The sequence below is a fragment of the Xyrauchen texanus genome, chromosome 35, assembly GCF_025860055.1.
Source record: "Xyrauchen texanus isolate HMW12.3.18 chromosome 35, RBS_HiC_50CHRs, whole genome shotgun sequence".
Classification (NCBI taxonomy): domain Eukaryota; kingdom Metazoa; phylum Chordata; class Actinopteri; order Cypriniformes; family Catostomidae; genus Xyrauchen; species Xyrauchen texanus.
In genome coordinates this window covers 25,642,832-25,667,996 of record NC_068310.1, presented here as the reverse complement: position 1 = coordinate 25,667,996, position 25,165 = coordinate 25,642,832, and the positions used below count along the sequence as shown (strand labels likewise).

Sequence of the window (25,165 nt, the reverse complement as noted above, 5' to 3'; positions counted from 1 at the left end):
CAGTCTGGGATATGTCAATGATTAGCAACAACATTTATTTTGATGCATTATAATTTTTTTGTGCAGTGTCAGATTAAACAAATAAAAAATAAATAAATACTCACACTCAGGACCTTATGACCAAATTGTCTGCGTGAAAAAACTGCCATACAAATATTACATATTAATATATTTTCCACTTTCTCAGCCATTTTTAACCAACATCAGTCCTGATCATAACTACCAAATATTCATTAATTGCCAGGATTTTAACCCTTTAAATGCCAGTTTGTTTACATAATGCCACTGTTGTGTTTTACACACACACACACACACACACACACACACACACACACACACACACACACACACACACACACACGTTGGGTTTCCATGCTTTATGGGGACTTTCCATAGACATAATGGTTTTTATACAGTACAAACTTTATATTCTATCCTCTAACCCTACCTCTGAATCTAACCCTCACAGAAAACTTTCAGCATTTTTACATTTTCAATAAACATCATTTAGTTTGATTTACAAGCTGTTTTCGGGTTTTACTATCCTTATGGGGACATTTGGTCCCCACAAAGTGATAAATACACGCTCACACACACACACACACACACACACACACACATACACATACACACACACATGTAGTGTTTCCATGTTTTATGGGGACTTTCCATAGATATCCATAGACTTTCCATAATGGTTTTTATACTGTACAAACTTTATATTCTATCCCCTAAACCTAACCCTACCCCTAAACCTAACCCTCACAGAAAACTTTCTGCATTTTTACATTTTCAAAAAACATAATTTAGTATGATTTATAAGCTGTTTTCCTCATGGGGACCGACAAAATGTCCCCACAAGGTCAAAAATTTCGGGTTTTACTATCCTTATGGGGACATTTGGTCCCCACAAAGTGATAAATACACGCTCACACACACACACACACACACACACACACACACACACACACTTATATCTCAATACACACATATAACACACCCACACAATTTTAGCTGCTTCATTTATTCAATTGACCTACAATGCTCTATAATACAGCAAACAGAAAATAGGAAAAAAGCATGCATTATCTCCATAGACTAAACATGAGAAAAATGGCGATATTTGGTGAAACTTTTTAAAACTTAAAATTTTAAAACTTAAAATTTTGAAGCTAGGGTTCCAGAATGAAAGCACTATATCATAGAATTCATGATTTTATGCTTTAATGCAGGGGTGGGCAACTATTTTGGTAAAGGGGCCACATCGGGCTTTATAGTGCATGGGGGGCCACATTGTATTCCTTATGAGATACAATGTTCTGCATTGATTTGTTTTTTGTATTTTTTAAGCCCAGAAATAGTTGTGTAGCCTACTCGATTTTCTGAAGTGTATCAGCTGTGACTAATGGGACTATTCTGCAATTGCCTAAAGTATTGTATTGCTTTACAAAGGTATAGATACTTTTCTATCAGGCATTAAAAAACTGAATAAAGGCTGAGCTTCTAAATTTATTTTACCATCTCTACTTCTCTGTTAATTTATTATTCAATTTAACAATCTCTACATAAGGGGTCTGTTTTAATATATATAAATAAAATAATTTATAGAACTTTTAATGTTTGTTTTAAAGCGTGCAAGTTTACTTATTTTTTTCTAAAACATTACCTGTTTACATGCTAAAAGGCGGGTCTCCTCGATGGTTTGACTTACAGCACACAACTGAATAACACCGGCTGCATGACTATGATAAATTATTACTGCAAGAGTTACATTAACATACAGGTGCGAAGGGACTTCAACATATCTAAATTGCACAAATAATAAATAAATATACATATTCGTCTCTGGCTTGCTTTTGCTCGCATGTCAATGATGCCGAGATCTACTTTTATATTAATTTAATCACTGAGGTTTACCTGAAAATATAAAAATGAAAAAGAATAAAAATGTACTGAAAGTCGCACAAGGTTTAATATGAAGCTACAAATTCACAACACAAGAATTATGCAAAGCATTACAATATTGCAATTCCCCCCCCGCTTGCACCTTGATTTACACCTTTACAAAACGTTCTGTGCGCATGCTATTTTTTTATATTGAAATTTTTTTTTTGCTTGCAACTTGATTTACACTTTCTCAAATCTTACTCTGCACATGCAAAACATTTAGGCACAATATAATTTTTATACATATGACCAATCCATATCGCTGTAAATGAAAGGAATACAGGATATATTAAACAGATTTCTTTTAATTATTATTATCTTACTTTATGATTTATGCAGTTTGTCCTTGACCTGATATTGGAAAAAATACAGTCTCCAATGGAACAGAAAAAAACTTTATTGCAAAATAAACAGAGAATATAATATTAATCTATTAACATGACAATGAAATGGCTGCCAATTAGGTCAACAAAGATGTGAATATTCCATAAATAATATAAATAGCTTATGGATCTAGACTTTAATATCACAAACAGCATTTATGTATTCTCTAAAATGGTGTAAATGATGGCAACAATGTAAGCTCAGGACATCCAATTCATTAAAATACCATTTGACCACTCAGTGCACTCTCACTCTGAAAAAATTGAATAAAATGTTTTACTTGTAAACTAAAATAAGACCTTCTGATAGACTGAAAAGATTCTGAAAAGCATTACAAATGCAGAATCAATAAAATGTATCAGTCTTTTGATTTTCATTTTCTATACAGGAAGTAATCAACAGCCATGTGCTATGAGAAAAGAGCTGCACAGAGACTGTAATTGGGCATGTTCTGAAGTCTTGGTCTAAATGTGAAGTGCTACCATTTCTTAGGGTGCTGATTTTGAGGTCCTGACATACTGTACGGCCTAAAGGCACTATACATATTATGCTGAGCCTAAATAAGTGAACAATCTTGGAGTTTTGGAATGATTTTAGGAGTGCCTCTGACACACTCTGAACCGCTGGTTCCTGGTGTCCTACTGTTTTCCGTCAAATAATTTGAATTACTTTGAAACTTCCAGTTAATCACACCCATACTGTTGTGTTGTTCTCTGGAGGTTTCTCCTGTCAAACAAAATTATGAAATGTCAATGGCAAACCAATTACCCCACAACATCATAATGTTATGCAAACAATAAGCATGTTACAAAAAGTTCCTGATAAATTTAGAAAATAAGACATGTGATAGGAAGTATAAGAAGCTCTAGCATTGTACCCGCTGTTGTTGTATGTAGACCACAGCATCATGGATTGTAACAAAAATATGTTGAGGATTCATATAGTTCATCAGCCCACTGGATGTGAGAATCTTAAGGACACTCTCTATAGAAAAAATATACTGCTTTTGTCAGTGGTCTGCCAGTAAGGACATAAAGCAATTTAGGTAACCATGTAATTGCTGTCCAAGTACATTTTAGTATATGGACTTGTGAAAGATTTGAGAAAATCACCATTGCAATTAGCCAGGTATATCCGTACCCCAATCTTCTGGCACTCCATGCACATCTGTGAGAGGATCGAATCATTGTGAGCATATATCATTATTCATAACAAAGATGATATACGAATACAACACCTATCCTCCCTGGCTCACCTGTATGAATAGCCGAGCTCCAGCTACATCCACAAAAATGACACTGCTGCAGTCAATCAACACAGCCTGGACCTCACCCTCTGCCATCTCTGCAGTATTATAAACATTAAGTGTTAAATTCTGTGTTAAAATGCTCTCTCTATCTTTAATGTTATTTTAGATATAATGCTATGTGTTAACTCAACAATTGTGAACTCACCTGATCGGAACAAGTAATTCTTTGAATAAAACGAACTGTCTGCAACTCCTTGTTCCTTAAAAAAATACAGGTAGTAAATCAGATATGCTGCTTATATTGTTGCTGTTTAATATTTATGCAGATCAATTGTATATTTTAACAGCTTTATAAAGGACTGATTACTGTTGATAACTGTAAATTAAACACTCCAATATGGATGTTTCAACTTGAGGTGCATTTTGAATATATATTGATGCAGGGGTTCCCAAACATCAATTGCATGTGAAATGTTTATATAGTTATTTTTATTACTTCTTTACCTTTTAATCAACCTTTTTAGATTTATTATAAATGTTTATTTTTGCTTTATGCAACATTGGAATTTCTATCACAGTTTCACAAAACCTCTTGCAGTTCCATCATTAACCCCTAGAGGGTCACACAGCCTGTTTGGGAATCCCTTCATTGATGGATTGATAATCATCTTACTACAGTGCTGATGGCCTCTCTCTCCCTCTTCTCTACTGCCTTCATGGCTTTCTCTCTGCTCCGTATCCTCTCAGGAGTGAGGCCCAAAAGCTGAGTTATACCTGCTTTGAAAAAGCTACGGTTCCCATAGTAAATGGGCCCATTGTAGGTAAGGATCTTTACACCAGGGACCTCATAGCACTGAAATACACATACACAACTGAAAATTATACAGATGTATTATTCTAAAAACCAATGCTTTGGATGTTAAAAGATTTTCTAAAATACTGTCATAATATGAAGGTGGATTTACTGTTTGTTTGAGATTGAATATAGGGCAAAGGACCCGATCCTAATGATATAAAATCGCATTGTGTTCGATAATTAAAAAGAACACAGGAAAAGAACATATGATGGCTGTTGACTCACTTTATTGTGGTTGTCGATGGATCTGTAGATCTCTGTGTTGGCAGCTCTCCCTAACACGGAGCAGCTGGCCCTGAAAAGAGAAAGTGTACTATGAGTTCAGGGACTTCTTTTTGTTTCAACTTCATTTCCCCTTTCCTTAAATGTGAATTACATATCCACCAGGGGAGGAAGGTTGTTTTGGAACATGAGAGTCTGTGAGGGATACTGGCTTGCTGTTTTTATACAGCCCCTGAGCTTTGGAACACATAATTAAAGGATGTAGTAAACATTATTATTAAAGCAGATAAATAGACAAATATAATTAGGTTGTTTCAATCTCAATTATATTATGCACTCAATATCTTGTTTCACTGGGGCTGCTCCAGTTGGACTGCTTATATAGTCATCTCTATGTAGTCAGAATGATAGAATCACTCTAATTCAGTGTTTCTCAGATGGTTTCGCTTCAGGACCCAGATTTTACATTAAACATTAAGTGTTGACCCAACACGGTACCAAAACTGTTTATCCTACAAAAGTAAATGAAAGTGTCCTCAAAATCAAACATTGAAATATATTAATGTTAACAAGAACAGCATAAGTCTATCAATATGCATAGCTAATTATTTGATAATGTTAAGTAAAATTGATAATGTTCTAAACTGCATAAACAACAGCATAAATGTGATTTACCAGCCTAACACATGGACCAAACACTGTGTCAAAATTGTAACAGCATTAGCCATTTTACCAAGTGATGGATTAATTTGTCCCAGAATATAGTACCGTTTGATTGGATGCTTTGACATGAACAACAAAAGATATGGGAAGCATTTTCCCCTCCCTTTTAAAAGTTGATAAGCTTATATTTTGCTATCACAACTATGCACAATTACAGTGTTAGTTACAATTTATCATTTTTATTCAGCATAATTTATCCCTGCGACCCACTTTTGAGTCATAACCAGTTGAGAACCACTGCTGTAATGTATACAAAAAAGTGAGGGCTCAAATGGTCTCTTATGAATTATCAGGAAAACAGAAGTACATTTATTAGTAATATAGTACATTTCATAACAATACCTCTGTGTGCGACAGATAACAGTCATCATGGAGAACACCACTCCAATGGCCAGTCCCAAATCTACATTTAGCACAACTACTGACAGCCAGGTCACCAGCCACACAATCTGTTCAAACATATGTCACAACAATTGAAATTCCCTTACTGGATACAATATCATTTAGAAATATTTAAATATTATGGAAAAAAAAAGAGATGTAAGAAACATACAAAATCAATTTTGCTAATTCTCCAAAGGTCTGGGAGGTCCTGAAACAGCAGGAACATCTGTCTCAGACTGGTCACGTTTATACAAGCAAGCACTGCCTGGATGGTGGAGAAGAGAGAGATAGTAATACCAATTGTCATATTGATAATGTCTCTTTTTGTGTTCAACGTTACAATGAAAATCATACAGGTTGGGAACAACATGAGGGTGAATAAATGACTACAGAATTAGCATTTTTGGTGAATTGTTTCTTTAATGAAGGACAAATAGTATAAACCAATAATATCATAGCCCACTTTTCAAAATCAAATAAGATCCTGAGGGACAACATCAAGTATCACTACATTTAATAAACATCTAAAAGACATATCCTTTCCACAAGCAGTTTCACAACTGTTAATGCACATAAACTGTTCATTCACTGTTGTTTCATTGTACAGTATCTACCTTTTATATTCTGTTTCACGTCACTTTGTTAAATGCATTACAGATGCTGTTTCATATTGTCTTTATCCTTAATCTATACCAGGGTTGAAGCTACATGAGGGCCAGGGTGGGCACTGGTCTATTCAGATTATGGCTGGTCCACCCAATCAAATGAGCCACAAAATAATCATTTGGGGAAAGGAGGGGGAAAAAAAACTTGCACACGCAATATATTCTATATTCTATATATAGGCTATATTCTTGTTGCGTTATTATTTTAGCTTGGAAAACGTGTCTTTGATAAAATTTGATATGAGGCAACAGAAATAGATAGGCTAGTAGTAATGTCCTGGCCAATTACACCCTTTGTTATTTAGAGAAAAAAGTTAAAAGTTTGCTAGTAAAAATAACTAATATACAACATACACCGACCATTGCAAAATAGTTGTCTTTGATTAGATAATAATAAATAAATAAATAATAATAGAGCCTGAAACTAACAGCACAAGTACAGACAAGTACCAATTGATGACCAGGATCGCACACCATCATATTCTCTCTTGACTTTGTCCACCTCTTCTCAGCCTGCACCCGTCCTCAAGAAAAGCCACCATTATTCACATATGATGAGCCACCAGCTCAGTGCCATTTATACGTTATACATTATATATTATACCTTTTACTTCCAATTGGTAAACAAAGTTTCGTTTTCTAGAGTACAGCATAAAATACAATGCAGTGTACTCTAAGATGTGTCGTAATTTTAATAGAGGGTTTGTTTAATACAAAAGGATATCTAGATTGTGAGTAGCACCAAGGGTGTAAGCAACAACTGATCACTCTTGAAAAGTATCAGGGCTGTTAGGAATCTGGCTGTGGGACAGTAGTCAAACAGATGAATCACAACGCAATGAATTTGTCATTTGTTCTTAAAGAAATGGCAAATATTTAAAGGTAATTCTGGATATTGCCTTGTTTTGTGCCAAACAAGACATACTACTCCATGGCCCTAGATACCTAAAGATGTGATTTTAATAAGTTATAATCATTTGCTCTGTCAAACAATTTTTATCCCATTCACAAGACATTGTAATAAAAAAAGTGCTGTGGAAAAGAGATACTCTTCATAATATGAAATATGTAATTTGAGAGTAGGCACAAATCTCCACCCTATAATATTTCACCAACATCCACTCACTACAAAATTCCTGGCTTCACCACAACTTTGTACATGTGTAATTGTCAGAGGAATTCTTACCTTGGGTAAGAAGTAGAACAGAGGGCCTATCAGCAGAAGTACAATAAGAACAACCAAACTTGTAAACAGTCCAGCGAGCTGTTGAAGTACAATAAAATCACTACAACGTTTGAATATTTTATTAAAACAAAACCAAACCATCATCAAAAGCTTTAAATATTTTTCCCAACAGTTTACACATAAAGCAGTGAATGAACCGGAGTAAAATACTTCAGTATGGCTTTTGCTTAATGTTGCTTAGTTTTTAATATAGAATATGTGGTTAAAAGCACAGTGGAGACAAATCAGCACCTGTGTGTAACCTCCGGCACTCTCTAGAATGTTGGTGGTGGCCAGTGTAGCTGAACTGGGGAAGCAGGTGAAGAGAGAGGACACAGTGTTGGAGATCCCATGTGCTAGAAGCTCCTAAAACAAAACAATTTGTAGGGGAAGCATTACCTTAAAATGATTTTCAAGACTCAAAATTCATGATTTATTTTTCATGATTTAGTGACTTGATAAATTGTAATCTTGATATACACCTGATTTGGATCAATGGAGTATCCATGTTTATCAGCATAAATCATGGCTAGAGACACAGATACGGCGTAGCCAACAAGAGTGATGGCAACTGTGTCACCAGCAATCAATGGAACCGTCTCCAATGCAGGCAGCCGTGGCTCTGGGAAGCTAAAATAAAATCAACTCAGCCTTAAACTATAGCTTTACTGCATGGTGCCTGTATATGTGCTTATTAACTCACAAAGGACATTGTGTTAAATGTGTTGCATACATTCCATTAATAAAGCCAGACAGATAATTGCCATCATTACTTCTGCTACTCTATGGTTTACATAGCTTTCATTTACCCTGCTGGAATATGTCCTACTATCTGTATGTCGTATTTGGAATCCAGAGAAGATGCATATGCAACTCCTGTTGCAATTATTACCTGCAGGAGCCACAAGATGAACAGAACGATTATTTCACACTGTGGATATTATTACAAAATAGGATTCATGGAATTCTCTTGATACAGTGCTAGTCGGCTAGTGAATGACATCATTTGAAAAACTTAGCATGTGTTTATGTAAGTTACAAAGCATCATAGAAATGGTAAAGTAAAACTTGTTCCTGCGCCTTCTAAATCTTCTCAAATGTGTGTTGCAAACTTACAGTGATGATCTCCACAGGGATGGGAGTCCTGAGTCGCTCTCGGAAGCGTGAGTTGACCTCTTTAACTGGTACTAGGACAGCCAGGCAGAGCAATGAGATCACCAACTCAGCCAAATTAGTGTGGGGCAGGTTCTCCATTACTGACCCCAGAGTCTGTGGGTTTAAAGGAACTTCCATTGTATTCATTTTTGTTCAGTGCTATTACTAGCATTAACACGGTTAAATACAATATATGTCAATACTTCAAGTATGTTTGGACCTAGGGTTGAAAGTGCAGATTAAAGAACATTCTGTCTGAATTATGCATTTTCTGACCTTAAAAAGAGAGAAGGCACCAGTGTATCGAGGTAGCCGTAATCCAAGCATGCTCTGAAGTTGTGAGACAGTCACATGGAAGGCGGCTGCACTGGTGAATGCCTTTACAATCGGTTCTGAGAGGTATGTGGAGAGGAAACCCAACTGGAGCCCACACATGCCGAGCTGGGGACAGAAAACATGTGAATAAGCGACACACTTCCATAATTCTGGTTCCTTATGTTTTAATCTTACAGATAACCCAACTGCTTTCCTATTTAATGTGTGTTATCATCTGAAAGATTTTTAGAGCATTTGCTCATCTTTGCTCATATGTCTCTAAAACGTTTACATTCCTATGTTAGAATCAGCTTCAGGAGATGTTTTCAAGATGATTTAGAATGAATGTGAATCTGCTCTTTTTAAGATGTTTCTCAGTTGTTTGTACACAATAAATGGAATGCAATGCTTTCCAGATGACGCACTCTTTAACAGATGTCTTAGAGATGTGTATGTGTGCTTACCGTTTATGTGTTTTAATGCCTTGGATGTCTCTTACCATCATTATGCCCGAGAGGAATGCTACAGCTGATGCCACCCCAATCCTCTGCGCCTCAAACTCTGCAGCTTCTGGACTACTGGAGTTCAGAGCAAGTGGGGTGGGAACCAGTTGCTCCACCACTGAGCCAGTCATCAGACTCAACACAGCAAAGGTACCTGTAAATGTCAAGCCCTTGATTAATGCCACTTAATTTTGTGCAACCAAGGATGGCTTCCTTGGACACCAATCAAACCTTGTTCTAGAATTAATAGCACTGTAAATTGAGAATACCATAGATAATTTAGGATACAACTGTCAAAAGTGACAGGTTTTTGGATTTGGACATGGCCGTTCAAGCCATATGTGAGTGAACAATTAATCAGAATTTCTTTGGAACAAAAAGGGATCAGTTCTTAATCTTTAACATGCCTTCACTTCTGAACACATAAGATAAACTCCTATAATATATCAACTTTCATAATACTGGACTCTAGTAAATATAAGTGTTTTACCTGTGGAAACATGGTGACCTGTGCCAAAGAGCATATATAGAACCACAGGGAAGAAGGATGTGTAAAGGCCATAGACAGGAGCCACTGATGTCAACAAAGCAAAGGCCATGCCTAGCAAAGACAGGAAATCAAAATATAGAGTTTAATGATATCATATTGTATGCTGTATGTAATATACAGTTGAAGTCAAAGTTTACATACACTTAGGTTGAAGTCATTCAACCTAAGACCGATTGTTTCACTTTTAATTGACTATATCACAATTCCAGTGGGTCAGATGTTTACATACACTAAGTTAACTGTGCCTTTACGCAGCTTGGAAAATTCCAGAAAATTATTTCAAGCATTTAGGCTTCTGATATGAGCTGTACTGAATGGAGGGGTACCAGTGGATGTATTTTATGGCCTACTTTCAAACTCAGTGTCTCTTTGCTTGACATCATGGAAAATCAAAAGAAATCAGCCAAGACCATCGTTATGTTTGGAGAAAAAAGGATGAGTCTTGCAAGCTGAAGAACACCATCCCAACCGTGAAGCATAGGTTTGGCAGCATCATGTTGTGGGGGTGCTTTGCTGCAGGAGGGGCTGGTGCACTTCACAAAATAGATGGCATCATGAGGAAGGAACATTATGTTGATATATTTAAGCAACATCTCAAGACATCAGCCAGGAAGTTAAAGCTTGGTCACAAATGTATCTTCCAAATGGACAGTGACCCCAAGTATACCTCCAAAGTTGTGGCAAAATGGCTTAAGGACAACAAAGTCACGGTATTGGAGTGGCCATCACAAAGCCTTTACCTCAATCCGATAGAACATTTGTGGGCAGAACTGAAAAAGCATGTATGAGCAAAGAGGCCTAAAAACTTGACTCAGTTACACCAGTTCTATCTTGAGGAATGGAATGCAATATTCCAGCAACTTTTTGTGAGAAGCTTGTGGAAGGCTACCCAAAACGTTTGATCCAAGTTAAACCATTTAGAGCAATGCTACCAAATACTAAAAAAGTATATTTTATTTAACTTCTGATCCACTGGGAATGTGATGAAAGAAATAAAAGCTGAAAAAAAAAACCAATTCTCTCTACTATTATTCTGACATTTCACATTCTTAAAATAAAGTAGTGATCCTCCTAACTGACCTAAGACAGGTAAATATTTTTTATGATTAAATGTCAGAATTGTGAAACACTGAGTTTAAATGTATTTGTCTAAGGAATATGTAAACTTCTGACTTCAACTGTAAAATATTATAAATATATTGATACAACATTTCATTGTATAAAAAGATTATTGATGTTTAAAATAAGCATAATAATAATAAAAAATGGGAGAATACAAAATATAAATCAACTGTTTGGGTGTGTATCTGAATTATATTGCAATTATATAGTTCGATTTGCTCTAATTTGAAAATACTTGAAAAGTTTTTAATCAGTTCTAAGTTGCTGTATCATACAAAACTAAATGCTTCCAGTTAATTTTAATTAGTTCGTGCGATTTTTAATAACTTAATTTCGTTACTACAAGGTTTACGTAATCAATAAACTTTTAAACAACTACCAAAACTCTGCCTAGTCGTGACAAGCGAGTGATTAGTTCATCATGACGAAAACATTTTAAAAAAAAACTGACTTTACCTTGGGGAATGTGAACTATTCCAACCGTCAGTCCTGCCACAATATCTCCTAAAATCCATTTTCTGAGTTTGTATTTTGGCAGCCAGTTGCAGATGGGGACTCTCTTCTTGAGCAGGTGAAGGCACTTCACCCAAGAACAGCTGCATCTCTGCGCGAGTCTGTCGCGGAACCGCTCTCTGCCTCGAGACTGGTCTTCAGTACCGTAAGCCTGTTTGAACCGGTCCTCTGTGTATATATTTCTGTACACTGCCACTGATGCGCTCATCGCGTCGTTAAAGGTGCTGTTATACAGAGAGAAATGTAAATAATCTTCAGAGCTACCCTGCTCCAAAGCAGAGAATTGCCCAACCCCTCATTTATAGGAGTCACTGGAATTTGACATCAGGAACAATTGTATTTTCCTGTCAAGTGCTAAGAGCCAATTGAACAGCAGTTTAATTTTTTTTTAAGTCAAATTCAACCATACAAAAACATCCTACTTTTGTAAAGTCTCCAGGCCTAGAGGTATACTTGATAACCCTCAGTGTTAAATAAGTGATGCTAGTCCTCTGGGTCCTACTGCTAAAAGCTTTTTAGTTTTACCAAACAAATAATGTGTTGAGAACAGCGTTACTTTCCCCTCATCTTTAACAGGTCAGCACTCATATACTCCTTATCATGGCAGGTAACTATTCAAAGCCTATTTCTTTATGTCTATATGATATGACATGAGGAGCCATAGAGTATGGAAAGTACAATGTGCCCTGTGTGACATCTGCTTGAGGATCAAAGTACTTTTGTTTAGAGTGAAGTTGAAACCTCAAACCATGACTATTACCAATTATTATAGATGGTCATTTCCGAGTGGGGTCAATTTCTCCCTGCCTTTGGTGTCTTCATGTGCTTTGTGGAACCAAAGCTGCCTTGTGAAGTGTAATCATATATGTTTTCTATGCACCACTGATCAGACCGCAACTTGACTCTGGCGTGCATTGTCTGTTTTTATTCTACTCTTAAAGTTTCATTCAGTAATTATTTCCTAGTTAAAAACAGTTCATAATTTACTTCACCGTTTACTTTCATTGTTAAGAATGTGTTTTCATTTGAGCAGCGTAATAGTACCTTTAAGATGCTAGTGATTCATGGTTAAGGGGAATCACAGATTTTGAAATTGAATTTCATCCTCATTGAATTTGATCATCATTCTTTGATTAATAGTGATAGTATGGTTTTATGAACATTTTAAACAACAAAAAAGTTGGGCAGATCTTATGTCTTTACCCATTTCTTTATACCATTTAGAAGTACTTCATTTTCCATAATGAAGTATTTTCTATTGTTTGAAGTGAAACTGACGTACAGTAGAAAAAGATGGGTGAGTCTCTTAATTTTAGTGTGAACGTGGTTGAGAACACTCCAACGCTGGCTCAGCCAACAAAACCACTGCCGTTTATACATCTAGACAATGTCACGGGTGCCTAAGCTCACAATCTCAGAAAACATCTAACCCATTAAACAAAGAGGGATACAATATCAATGGAGGATTTGTTTTGGTAATAGCCTGATGTTAAGTCGCATGAATGAACCTCTTCCTGGCCATGTTGTTTGTTGGTTCGTGCAGAGTACCACACACCTGTGCTGGGTCAGACTGGGCAGGCCACTGTCTCACTTCAAACTCTTGTGACCCATGGTTGAGGTGGTACTGTTCATTTCTATGGACATGCCTCTGTTTATGGCTTCACCAACTGATATTTATCAGAGATTTTGAGTTTGACAGAGAAACAAAAACTAAAAACCAAAACGTAACACTTTAAGGGATAGTTCACAGAAAATTCTGTCATCTTTTACTCACCTTCATGCCATACCAGAGGCGTATGTCTTTCTTTCTTCAGCAGAACACAAAGACTTTTAGAAGAATATCTCAACTCTGTTGGTTCATTCAATGCAGTGAATGGTGGCCAGAACTTTGAAGCTCCAAAAAGCATATAAATGTAACCACTGGAGTCATATGGATTTTAACAGATTTTCCACATTGGAGAAGACAAAATGGCAGAGGAGATTGCGGTTTCTATAGTTTAAGTCTATGATGAAATAGGGAGGAATACGCCAGCTATTTTCTACTTAGAAAATACAATGAATTTCATCAAAATTACATTATCTTCAGAAAGCTGACTAACAGAATACAGCATCATCAACAGGTGATCGCACACGCTCCATCTCTCTCTCTCTCTCTCTCTCTCTCTCTCTCTCTCTCTCTCTCTCTCTCTCTCTCTCTCTCTACACACACACACACACACATCCTTGTTTTTCCAAAAGCATGTTAGAAGCAGCCCTAGCTATGATACTAGTAGATCTGAAGTAATGTTTTTGAGAGGCTTGGATGGATCATTTGGTTTGAACCAGCAACAGCAGATTCTGATCCATGGCAAAACAAAGTAGTTCCATGCACAAATGCGTTTTTTTTTTTTTTGTGACCATACTCAGTTTTTCCTAATTTTTAAAAATGTACTTGTTTATTGAACTGTTGTATATAAGCAATGTCATACTCGCAATCTTGCTATATTGCCCTAAACCAGCACTGCTGTGATTACCTATGGCATTCGGACTGCCACCTTGTACCTGCGGCTGAATCACAGCAGTGCTGATATAGGGCCATATCGCACTCGTGCTTGTGTGATATTACTCAATTATTATTATACTTTTTGTTTCCACAATCTCATATTAACTAAGACAATAGTTTATTTGCACTTCTAGAAAAAAGTTGGAAGGTGATTAAGATCTTTAAAAACGTTTTGTCACTGCACCTAAAATATACACTTTCCTTTGTACTTTCATGTCCATTTTATCCTAACATCTGTATGTTAGGAAAAAAGTTTTCAGTCATGTTATTTGTCTGAGCTATAAAGTGTTTATTTGAGTGCTTTCTCTAAAAAAATCCATTCAACATTTACAGTGGTTTTACAAGTTTTAAAGTTATGACAATGTTTGCTCTGTTGGTCCCGCTGTTATGACTAGCACTCATTAGAAATTACTTCTTTTTTTTTTTTTCAACACAAACATTTGTAATTGAGCCAGAAAACCTAATCAATGAGGTGTTATAGTGTGGTGTGTTGTGGGCCGGGTTTGGTGGGCCACTCTGGGCTGGAAAGTCCAGGGCCACTTTTTAGTCCCAGTTCACCCCTGACTGGGTGCATTCCAAAATGTGTAGTGTATGTATTTTGGGATGATTTTTCATTAAAAGAGAAACAATCACTAAATGTGATGTTGTTTAGATTCCAGATTCCAAGAATCTCCAGGTCTCTGTAGATATGCTCTGATATGTGGAGGTTTTTGTTTAAGAATGCAGCTATTGTGTTCATCAGCTCAGGAGAATTTATGGACACATTGATGGCGTGTTGCGTCTGCTGGCTGTTTAAACAAGATATTAATCAGCGGTTAAGGGAACAATGCACTGAATGGAAGAGGATATGGTGTGTTAACCCCCCAAAAGCAAGACGAAGCCAAAGCACTCCAAGAATGAGACAAGTTATGATAAACTTGAACAAAGACATTATAAACAAATACTGACACCCTAATACACTTTGGCTGGTGTGTGTATTCAGTCTAATCTAAATATCAGTCTGCACTGAGCTGACATGCTGTTGGTAGTTAATAAAGCACATACTTCCCCACTGTATGCCCAATAGTCCTCAGAGAAGTGATTTTGTCCATTTATTTTTCTCTGAAAAGTACCAACCTGCGATTGTTACTTCATGGATCTGTTTCTACTCGATCTAACCCATATAAATTACTTTCAATGGTGTAACTTAATATGTCATGTTGATTTAGTCAGATTAAATAACATTCTTTTACTTGAATAAAACCAGTAGAGTAATGTTACCACATTTTTTTAGATTACCTGACAAAACATTTTGTCAGTAAGTGCTGTTTTAATGTAGAGTTGGATATGTTGTCTCATATTTTAGGGCAAGCTCATTATCATTAAACACTGTTCTGTTTCATTTGAGGCCACCATGCTCATAAATTAACTAGTTTTATTGAAGTCAAAACTACTATTATTATTAGACCAATAAATTAAATTTTAAGTGTTAGATCGGGTAGAAATAGCTCCTGAAGGTGACAATTGCAGTCACCACTTTTTACAGTGCATACATAAATCCAGGTAAATCCAAAGGTTTGCATACTTTTCCCTGCACCAGTCTTTTAACCTCCATGCCCCCCTCTTGCTGAGATTGTGTCGTGGTCCTCAGACATTGTTGTCTGCTTTATCACACTGTTCTTGTTTTGGGAGGGGTGGCATAATATATATATATATTATATTATATATATATATATATATATATATATATATATATATATATATATATATATATATATATATATATATATATATATATATATTTATTTTTTTATTAAATAGTTCCTTTTATTGTTCTTTATCTTTTTTATGGGCTACTTCAGCTGACCCACACTGGCATGTCCTTTGCTCTGACCTTGAGACTAGTCCTGAACCTCTCTGTCTGTCTCCATCCGAGCACCTCTCCCTTCCTTTTCCATCACGAGTGCGCCTCGCTATTAATGTTTATAATGATTAATCGTTAGTTCTCTTTCACTGCTAATACGTTATTGTAGTCTATTCATATTGTTGTACTACTTGAGCTTCTTAGCAGTAATACTGTTTGTGCAGTAATAATACTTATTGTGTATGAGGCTTGCTATGCACTGTCCTAACTTTCACAGATTTTGGATACATTATTTGTGTATAGCAAATATGATAATGATTGTGATGTGTTCATAAAAAATTTAAATCACACTAAACTTAAAAAAAAAAACAAATACAGCTAAATTGTTCATCTGTGATATCCACTAGGCTTTAGGATTGCTTCATTTTCTGTGAATTCTCAATTCTATGTGATTTTCTGTCACATTTAGTTCAAGAATTTATTGGTAGTTTGGTGTATATTAAATTATACATGTAATATATAATAAAAAAGTATAGTTTAATTCTGATGAAAATTGTATCTTTTTAAAAGGCTGCATTGGCACAATAAAAAGTGAAAATGTGAGCATTAAAAGTAAATTTGCTGTAATAGTGATTTGATTCACACATGTTAAATAATGTCAAATAACATTTTTGACATTTTATTAACCAGTTAATTTAAATTTTACCACATACAGCAATTCTTTTTTAGATTTCAATCTATTGTAATGTAATTGGGTTGATTTGGACTTATTAAATTATATATATTTTTAACAGGCACGATGTTACCACATAAAGAACATTTGCACGTTACCTGACAAAATATATTGTACAATGCATAAATATGTGTATGCTTCCCACATTTTATCAGGGGTACGTTCAGTACATAAGAGTACTGACAAATCATACTCAATTAGAAGTACTGTTACTTCCCAAAAATGTTAGCATGAGTAGAGTAAAAGTAGCTGTCCTAAAAACTACTCAATTAAGATTAAAAGAGTAGCTCATTTAAAAGTACTCATGCCCCATTATAATGAACACTGTATGCCAAATAAAAAAAAAAACATCACATTTCTATGATAAACACTACATGAATCTGATTCCAAAAAATAAAAGGGAGACATGATAACAGAAATGAAAAGATTAAAAAGTTATTTTCAATACACTGATCACCATTTTAAATAGTAATGTATGAAACAATTACATTAAAATCAGTTTATGTGTAGGGTCTAAATTTACCTTAGAGCGTCATTGTTCATAAAACATGTTCAAACAATGCAAGGAATGCAAAAAAAAAGCTAAATAAGCAGGATCACTTGGCACGTCATGTCCTGCACAATAGAGGAGGTAGAGTAGACATGGGAAAGGTTGTTTGGTACAGGGGCTACATCACGCTCAAAAGGGAATAATCAACCCAAATATTAAAATTCTCTCATCATTTACTCACCCTCATGCCATGTGTATGACTTTCTTTCTTCCGCAGAACACAAATTAAGATTTTTAGAAGAATATCTCAGCTCTTTTGGTCCATACAATGAAAGTGAATCATTGGTAAACTATTGAAGCTCCACAAATCACATAAATCAGCATAAAAGTAATCTAATCCATGTGCCTCCAGTGGTTTAATCCATGTCTTCAGAAGCGATATGTTAGATGTGGTGAGAAACGGATCAATATTTAATTCCTTTTTTACTAATTCTCCTCCCTGCTCAGTCAATCTCCACTTTAACTTTCACTTTCTTCTTGTGTTTTTGGTGATTCACATTCTTCATGCATATCGCCATCTACTGGGCAGAGAGAAAAATTTATAGCAAAAATGTCTAGACTTAATTATTTGTCTGTTTCTCACCCACACCTGTCATATCAATTCTGAAGTCATGGATTAAACCACTGGAGTTGTATGTATTACTATTATGCTGCTTTTATGTGCTTTTTGGAGCATCAAAATTTTGGCACCCCCTTCACTTATATTGAATGGACCTACAGAGCTGAAATATTCTTCTAAAAATCTTAATTTGTGTTCATTAAGAAAGAAAGTCATAGACAGATGGCATGAGGGTGAGTAAATGATAAGAGAATTTTCATTTTTGTGTGAATTATTTCTTTAAGTAGCACATGGGGGGCCACATTGTCCTCCTTTTGAGATACAATGTTCCACAATTATTTCGTTTTTGTATCTTTTAAGCCCAGAAATAGTTGTGCTCTCTTTCTAATGCATGATGCACAAAATTCTGAAGTTTGTGACTGGTTTAATATTCTGCTGAAATTTTACTCTGCAAATATTGATACTTTTCTATTTGATAAAGGCTAAGCATAATTATACATTTTTTATCATCTCTACTTTCTTAGTAATTTATTATAAAAATTAACACACTCTCTACATCATGGGTCAGTATTAAACTAACAATATTTGCAAAAAATATTTAAAAAATGTCACTGTTTTATTCTATTACATTAAAACTTTTAAAGCTACTCAAGTTATTCTGCCAAAAGTGAGTGGTTTTCTCGTTTCCTTGTTAGTGTTGTTTGATTAAAAGCCTTTATATGACATAGCCTACTAGACAGTGCTAAATTTGGTTACATGTTATAAATTATATATATATATATATATATATATATATATATATATATATATATATATATATATACAATTATAAAGTGTATTATATAATTTAGGTGCGTAACCGCATTAGCAGCTCAAACATTAGCCGCCTGTCAATCAAACAACACGCAGCTACATACGTCAGGAAATAAAAAGTCAATCTTTTATATTTCATCTAGATACATTTGGCTAAACACACAGAATCTAGTAAGCAGAAATAGAAAATTTACCTCAATACCTTTCTTCAAATTAGAGGCAGGATTAATGCTGATATATGACTTGAGCAAGTTAAACTCACATGACATGATCATGCATTTGGCCTTTTTCACTGTGAAAATCCCTTCCAGGTGTGGCCGAGATATTCAGCTGTAAACTATGCTTGAGGCATTCTCCAAATTTGGCGCCAGATCTGCAGCATTCAAGTTTTTTACATATGATTTGATTTGACAGGAGACAGGAGACTCTCCCTAGCCAATCGTGTTGATAAAAAATTAAATCAGGACAGGGAAGTAGCAAGCAAAGATGGAGGGGAAATTGTGCATTAAGAGTACAGTTACAGCACTTAAAATGTACTCAAGTAAAAGTATAAACATTTTAAACTACTTAAAAAAGGAAAATTCTTGGGGAAAAGTAATTAATTACAGTCACGTGAGTATTTGTAATTTGTTACTTTACACCCCTGCATTTTATGAGAAATTATCCCTCATTTAGCAACTGCAAAAAAATAAAAAATAATAAAATAATAATAAAAACAGTCAAATTTAACTTAAAATGTGCTTCATGAGGTGACATCTAAATTAACTTGTTTGATTCGAGACATAGATAGTAGTCAACATCACTGAATCAATCTGAATACATTAGGTTACACCAATAAAACTCATTTTAAGGGTTAGATCAGGTAGAGCATTTAGGTAACTATTCCAGGTAACCACTTTTTACATTGCACTTACTTGTTCTGTTCCAACATTTTCCTTCCTCCAAACAGAATAATCCAGAAAATACATGATTAGGATAACAGAGGCTTTTGGGGTCAGTGAGCACTGACTCAGAAAAAGCAGCACAACAATATGCTTACAAAGTGTTAATTGTTTTGAATCATGGTAACTTGTCCTGTCATCAGGAAAAACAGGAGTGTGACCGGCGTCTGGACAACATCAGGGAGCGGAAGGGGAGTGGAGGAGCATGCCTTGACCTTTTGTTCTGAGGAGGATAAAACCTAGAACACCACACTTTCACCTCTGACTTCTTGATATATATATACAGTATTTGATAGCTGCTGATATTCCTAAATGTTGAAGGTCCTGAATTTCACATGTAATTACATTATTTAAGCTTTGTCATTTCTGCACCATTAGCATCACCAAATGGAATTGCAAAAATAATCACTGTTTTCAAACTGTTTCCAGAAATCTCCCCTCATCTTCCAATGGTTGATGGAGTCCCACCCCAAACTCACACCATTGGTTGAGCCAATGTTACAGGGCAATATTTCGATCCTGCCACAGAGCCACATTGTTATACTTATAAAGTTTAAATTAACCTATAAATGGCTTATTTATGGTTGACTCTGAATATTAAGCCGGGATGCGAAAAATTATTTTAACATCGAACAAATTACATATTACACATTTGCTTTAAAATAATCACCATTTGAGGGATGTTTGAGTGGAGCAGTGGATTGCTTTGGGTAATTACAGTTCCTGGCCTTTTACTTTAGCATTGTACTGCTCTCATGCCCTGTTGGGGCACTCAGTCTTGAACTACATTGTGAAATTTTCTTTGCATTGTCTGCAGCTCCATCACTGTGTTCTCCACCCAGGTGGCCCTCATATTCCCTCTTTATATGACCCTGGAGAATCTCAGTGAATACTGATTACAAGTATTTGAAGTCTGGTGCCAGAGAGCGGTCTTGGGTGGACCCAGGTCAACTGTCTCTCACATGCATACAAGCACACAAAACACACACTCATCTTGAGTAAAGAGTCCAGAGATCCTTAAGGGCTCTTGGCTCTTAAGGAGAGCTGACATCAGTGATTTCTAGGCCATTCATTCAGGCTGGTTTCATTTGTTTCCACTAAATGTATTTAAAATGTCATGTTTATGGATAACCAGTCATGCTGATGTTTTGGAGAATGATCAAAGAATATAGAATTTGTAGTTCCTTTAACATTGCTTAGTGGTAGAGTTTCAATAAACCTATCTGTCTTTTAAGAGTGGAGCTCTCATATCATCAGTTTTGCAAGTGAAGCTAATGGAGGTACTTAAATACTGGACTAGATCGCACTCATACATAGATTCAGTTGAGGTCATCAATTGTCACACTGGCTCAATCATACCTTTGGCCAAAATAACTGAAATATGTTACTGCTGTTGTGAATGGGCAGCGAAGGCAGACGAGGAGATGCGGATCCAAGTGCAGTTCAACTTTATTGAGGAAACAGACAAGGCAGGTACACGGAAAACTCGGGAACAAAGGAAAAACCCTCAATGGGGAAATAAACACAAGACTGAGAAAACAGGCAGGGAACACATACCAGGCTAACAACATTCAACGATCGACACCGACTGAACATACAGACAGGGTTTAAATACACGGACATGGGAAGACAGGAACCAATGAACAAACAGAACTCAAACAAGATAACAAGGGGATAAACAGAAACCAGTGGCAAATTAACGAGGGCAGGTGAAAACAATGAATGAGAACGACTCGGTTACTAACGTAACCTCGGTTCCCTGAGAGGAGGGAACGAGTATTGCGTAAGTAGCTTACGCTATGGGAAAACTTCGTTTCTCGAGAAATATCGAAGTCTTTATGTAAAACGCATTGCAGCTGCACAGCAGACAGCAATGAGCGAGGCAGCTCGGTCATTGGCTGTGCTGCGGCAACTTGCTCGAACCAATGACGGGGCGACTCTGAACGCACAACCAATGAGCGCGCTTCGCGCTCGCGCACTCAGAGCCTGCCAAGATGGGCGTTGCTATGGCTATATATTAGGCGCCCCGTCATGAGAGTTCTTTAGGTTCAATCGACTGAAGCGACTGACCAAGCACAAGCACGGCAGCTTACGCAATACTCGTTCCCTCCTCTCAGGGAACCGAGGTTACGTTAGTAACCGAGTTGTTCCCTCTCGAGAGCTCTCTCCTATTGCGTAAGTAGCTTACGCTATGGGAACACCATGCAAAACGCCGTGCGTGCTGACTTCACTCTATAAAGCCAGAGGCAGATGCCTGAGCCTAAAAGCAAAGTGATTATTCAACGAGCCGGCCAACGGCGAGCTATATAATGGGATAATACAGAGCGCCTTTGCCCCAAGGTGGCCCATAGTGGGGCGCTCATTGCAAAAACACAAGCACATATCTTACGTACTGATTTTTCTATTTACTGATATGCATAAAAAAACCCTCTAAGTCAGTCAGAGACGGACCTTATAAGGGAGGAGATAATGCTCAGCATATACGTACTCCAGTCCATACTACAGTCAGGCTGATAGAATGCTGGAATGCAATGAGGGGACCTGTAGGTTATAAAACCTGATAAATGTCGAAGACGAGGCCCAGCCTGCCGCCGCACAAATATCCTCAATGGGTATCCCACTCGACCACGCCCACGAGGAGGCCATGCTCCTCGTAGAGTGAGCTCTGACGCCTAAGGGGCATTGAAGGCCCTTGGCTTCATAAGCCAGCGCTATAGCATCTACTATCCAGCGCGATATTCTTTGCTTTGAAACTGCGAGACCTTTAGTGCGGCCGCCAAAGCATACGAATAATTGCTCCGTCTGTCTGAACGAGGCAGAACGTTCCAAGTATACTCTGAGCGCCCTGACCGGGCAGAGTAAATTAGCGTCGCTTTCGTCTGCTGGAGACGATAGCGCTGCCAGAGATATCACCTGTACTCTGAAGGGTGTGGAGAGCACTTTAGGAATATACCCGTGCTTTGGCCTAAGGACAACTCTGCAGTCGTTAGGTCCAAATTCCAAGCAAGTAGCGCTTGATGACAGCGCGTGCAGGTCGCCCACTCTCTTGACTGAGGCGAGTGCCAGCAAGAGCGCAGTTTTGAGCGAGAGCTGTTTAAGGTGCACGGTTCGGAGAGGTTCGAACGGGGCACTCTTGAGTGCGTCCAGGACCGTGGCCAGGTCCCAGATCGGTACCGAGGGGGGGGCGAGGAGGGTTCATCCTCCTAGCGCCTCTTAGGAAACTAATGATTAGGTCGTTTTTCCCTAATGAGCGTTCATAATCAGGATTGTGTGACGCTGCTATGGCAGCCACATAGACTTTGAGCGTGGAGAGTGTGCGGCCCACCTCCAGCAGCTCTTGCAAAAAGGCGAGTACACTTGGTATCTCGCACGATTTGGGGTTCAAGCTCTTGGTATCACACCAGTCACTGAACACTTTCCACTTTTGGGCATATAAGCGCCTCGTAGAGGGCGCTCGCGCCTCAGTGATGGTTCTCAACACTCCGCTGGGGAGGTTCTCTGGAACCCGTTGAGGGTCCATGCATGAAGGGCCCACAGATCGGGGCGGGGATGAAGAATCATCCCGTTGGCCTGCCTGAGGAGGTCCAGCCTCAATGGAATCGGCCATGGGGCAGATTGCATCATCTGCATTAGTTCTGGAAACCACGTCTGGTTCTTCCAGAGTGGGGCTACCAGGAGCACTACACATTTCACCTCCCTGATCCGACTGATGACCTGAGGTAGCATCGCGATCGGGGGAAAAGCATACAAGGGGCGGCTCGGCCAGTCTTGGGCGAGCGCGTCCGTGCTCTTTGAGAAGAAAAGAGGGCAGTGCGCATTTTCCCTGGAGGCGAAGAGGTCGACCTCTGCCTCGCCAAAGGTTTGCCATAACCACTGAACCGTCAGGGGGTGGAGAGACCATTCTCCTGGGAGAACTTTGTCTCTGGACAGCATGTCCACTCCCTGGTTCAGGACGCCTGGCACATGCGCTGCTCTCAGCGAGCGCAGGTTATGCTGTGACCATAAGATGAGCTCCCTGGCCATAGAGTGCAGGGAGCTCGACCTAAGTCCACCCTGGCGATTTATATACGATACTACCAATACTCATGTTGTCCATTCGGACCAGGACGTGTTCGTTTTTCAGGTACGGAAGCAGGGCTCTGAGAGCCAAGGCGACCGCTTTCATTTCCAGACAGTTTATATGTAGGCGCTTTTCCGGGTTTGACCAAAAACCGGAGACAGGCCTGCCCTCATAAAGGGCCCCCCATCCTATTTTGGAGGCATCTGTCGTGATCATTTTTCTCCGTGTGTTCACGCCCAGACTCACGCCGGTTTGATACCAGTCGATGGCCTTCCAGGGCGTCAGGGCTTTTATACAGCCGTGATTCGCTCTGATTAAAAAGTGGCCCGAGCGCCACGTGTGAGTGGGGACACGGCTCTTGAGCCAGCGTTGGAGAGGACGCATGTGCAACAATCCTAGCTGGAGTACAGCTGATGCCGAGGCCATGAGACCAAGCATCCTTTGAAATCGTTTGACGGGGGCGCGCGCGCCCGCTCTGAATGATGTTGCAAGGCGCCGAATAGCGAGCGCGCGCTCTGATGAGAGGCGCGCCGTCATCTGCACTGAGTCTAGCACTATTCCCAGAAAAGAGATATTCTGGCTGGGGGATAGCACGCTCTTTGCAAAATTGATTCTCAGACCCAGGCATTCTAGATGGCTGATAATCCAAGATCTGTGCGTCGTTAACTGACTCTCTGATTGTGCTAGGATTAGCCAATCGTTGAGGTAATTCAGTATTCGCACTCCCAGCTGTCTCGGGGGGAAAGTGCTGCGTCCATACATTTCGTGAATGTACGGGGGCCAATGATAGGCCGAATGGTAGTACTGTGTACTGGTATGACTGTCCCTCGAAAGCGAATCTCAGAAATGGCCTGTGATGAGGCGCTATCGGAATGTGAAAGTAAGCGTCTTTCAAATCCACTGATAGAAACCAATCCCCGGGCGAACTTGTGCGAGGATATGTTTGGTCGTTAACATTCTGAACGAGCGAATCATTAAAGCTTTGTTCAGATGTCTGAGATCTAGGATGGGGCGGAGGCCACCGTCCTTTTTCGGGACGAGAAAGTAGCGGCTGTAAAAACCCGCCTCGCTCATAGAGGGAGGAACAGTTTCTATAGCGCCCTTCTCTATCAGTTTGAGCACCTCGGTGCGTAGAACATGTGAAACATCTTTCCTCACTTTCGTCTCGACCACCGCTGAAAAGCGGGGTGGTCTGTGAGCGAATTGAAGCGAGTAACCGTGTTTTATTATGTTCAAAACCCATTTCGGCATGTCAGGGATTTTTTCCCAGGCTTTTGCTCGCACAGATATGGGCTGAATGCTGGCTGGGGG

The 25,165-nt window shown here is 38.1% G+C and overlaps 1 protein-coding gene across 2 annotated transcripts; it reads right to left on the bottom strand.

Moving 5' to 3' along the window:
* Positions 1-1,970: 1,970 nt before the first annotated feature.
* On the bottom strand, positions 1,971-19,881 carry slc26a10 (solute carrier family 26 member 10). 2 transcript variants are annotated; one of them, XM_052105818.1, is made up of 19 exons: positions 19,768-19,881; positions 11,757-12,037; positions 10,119-10,229; positions 9,625-9,782; positions 9,087-9,251; positions 8,772-8,924; positions 8,465-8,547; positions 8,138-8,285; positions 7,908-8,021; positions 7,617-7,694; positions 5,935-6,030; positions 5,724-5,830; positions 4,662-4,731; positions 4,254-4,433; positions 3,786-3,840; positions 3,587-3,675; positions 3,444-3,498; positions 3,209-3,315; positions 1,971-3,057 (listed from the first exon to the last, which is right to left on the bottom strand). In XM_052105818.1, the coding sequence occupies exons 1-19, from the start codon at positions 19,782-19,784 to the stop codon at positions 3,019-3,021; spliced, it is 2,106 nt and encodes a 701-aa protein (XP_051961778.1). In that variant the 5' UTR covers positions 19,785-19,881; the 3' UTR covers positions 1,971-3,018. The 2 variants fall into 2 exon arrangements, with proteins under 2 accessions (XP_051961778.1, XP_051961779.1); XM_052105819.1 differs by lacking the exon at positions 19,768-19,881 and adding an exon at positions 17,663-17,679.
* Positions 19,882-25,165: the final 5,284 nt, after the last annotated feature.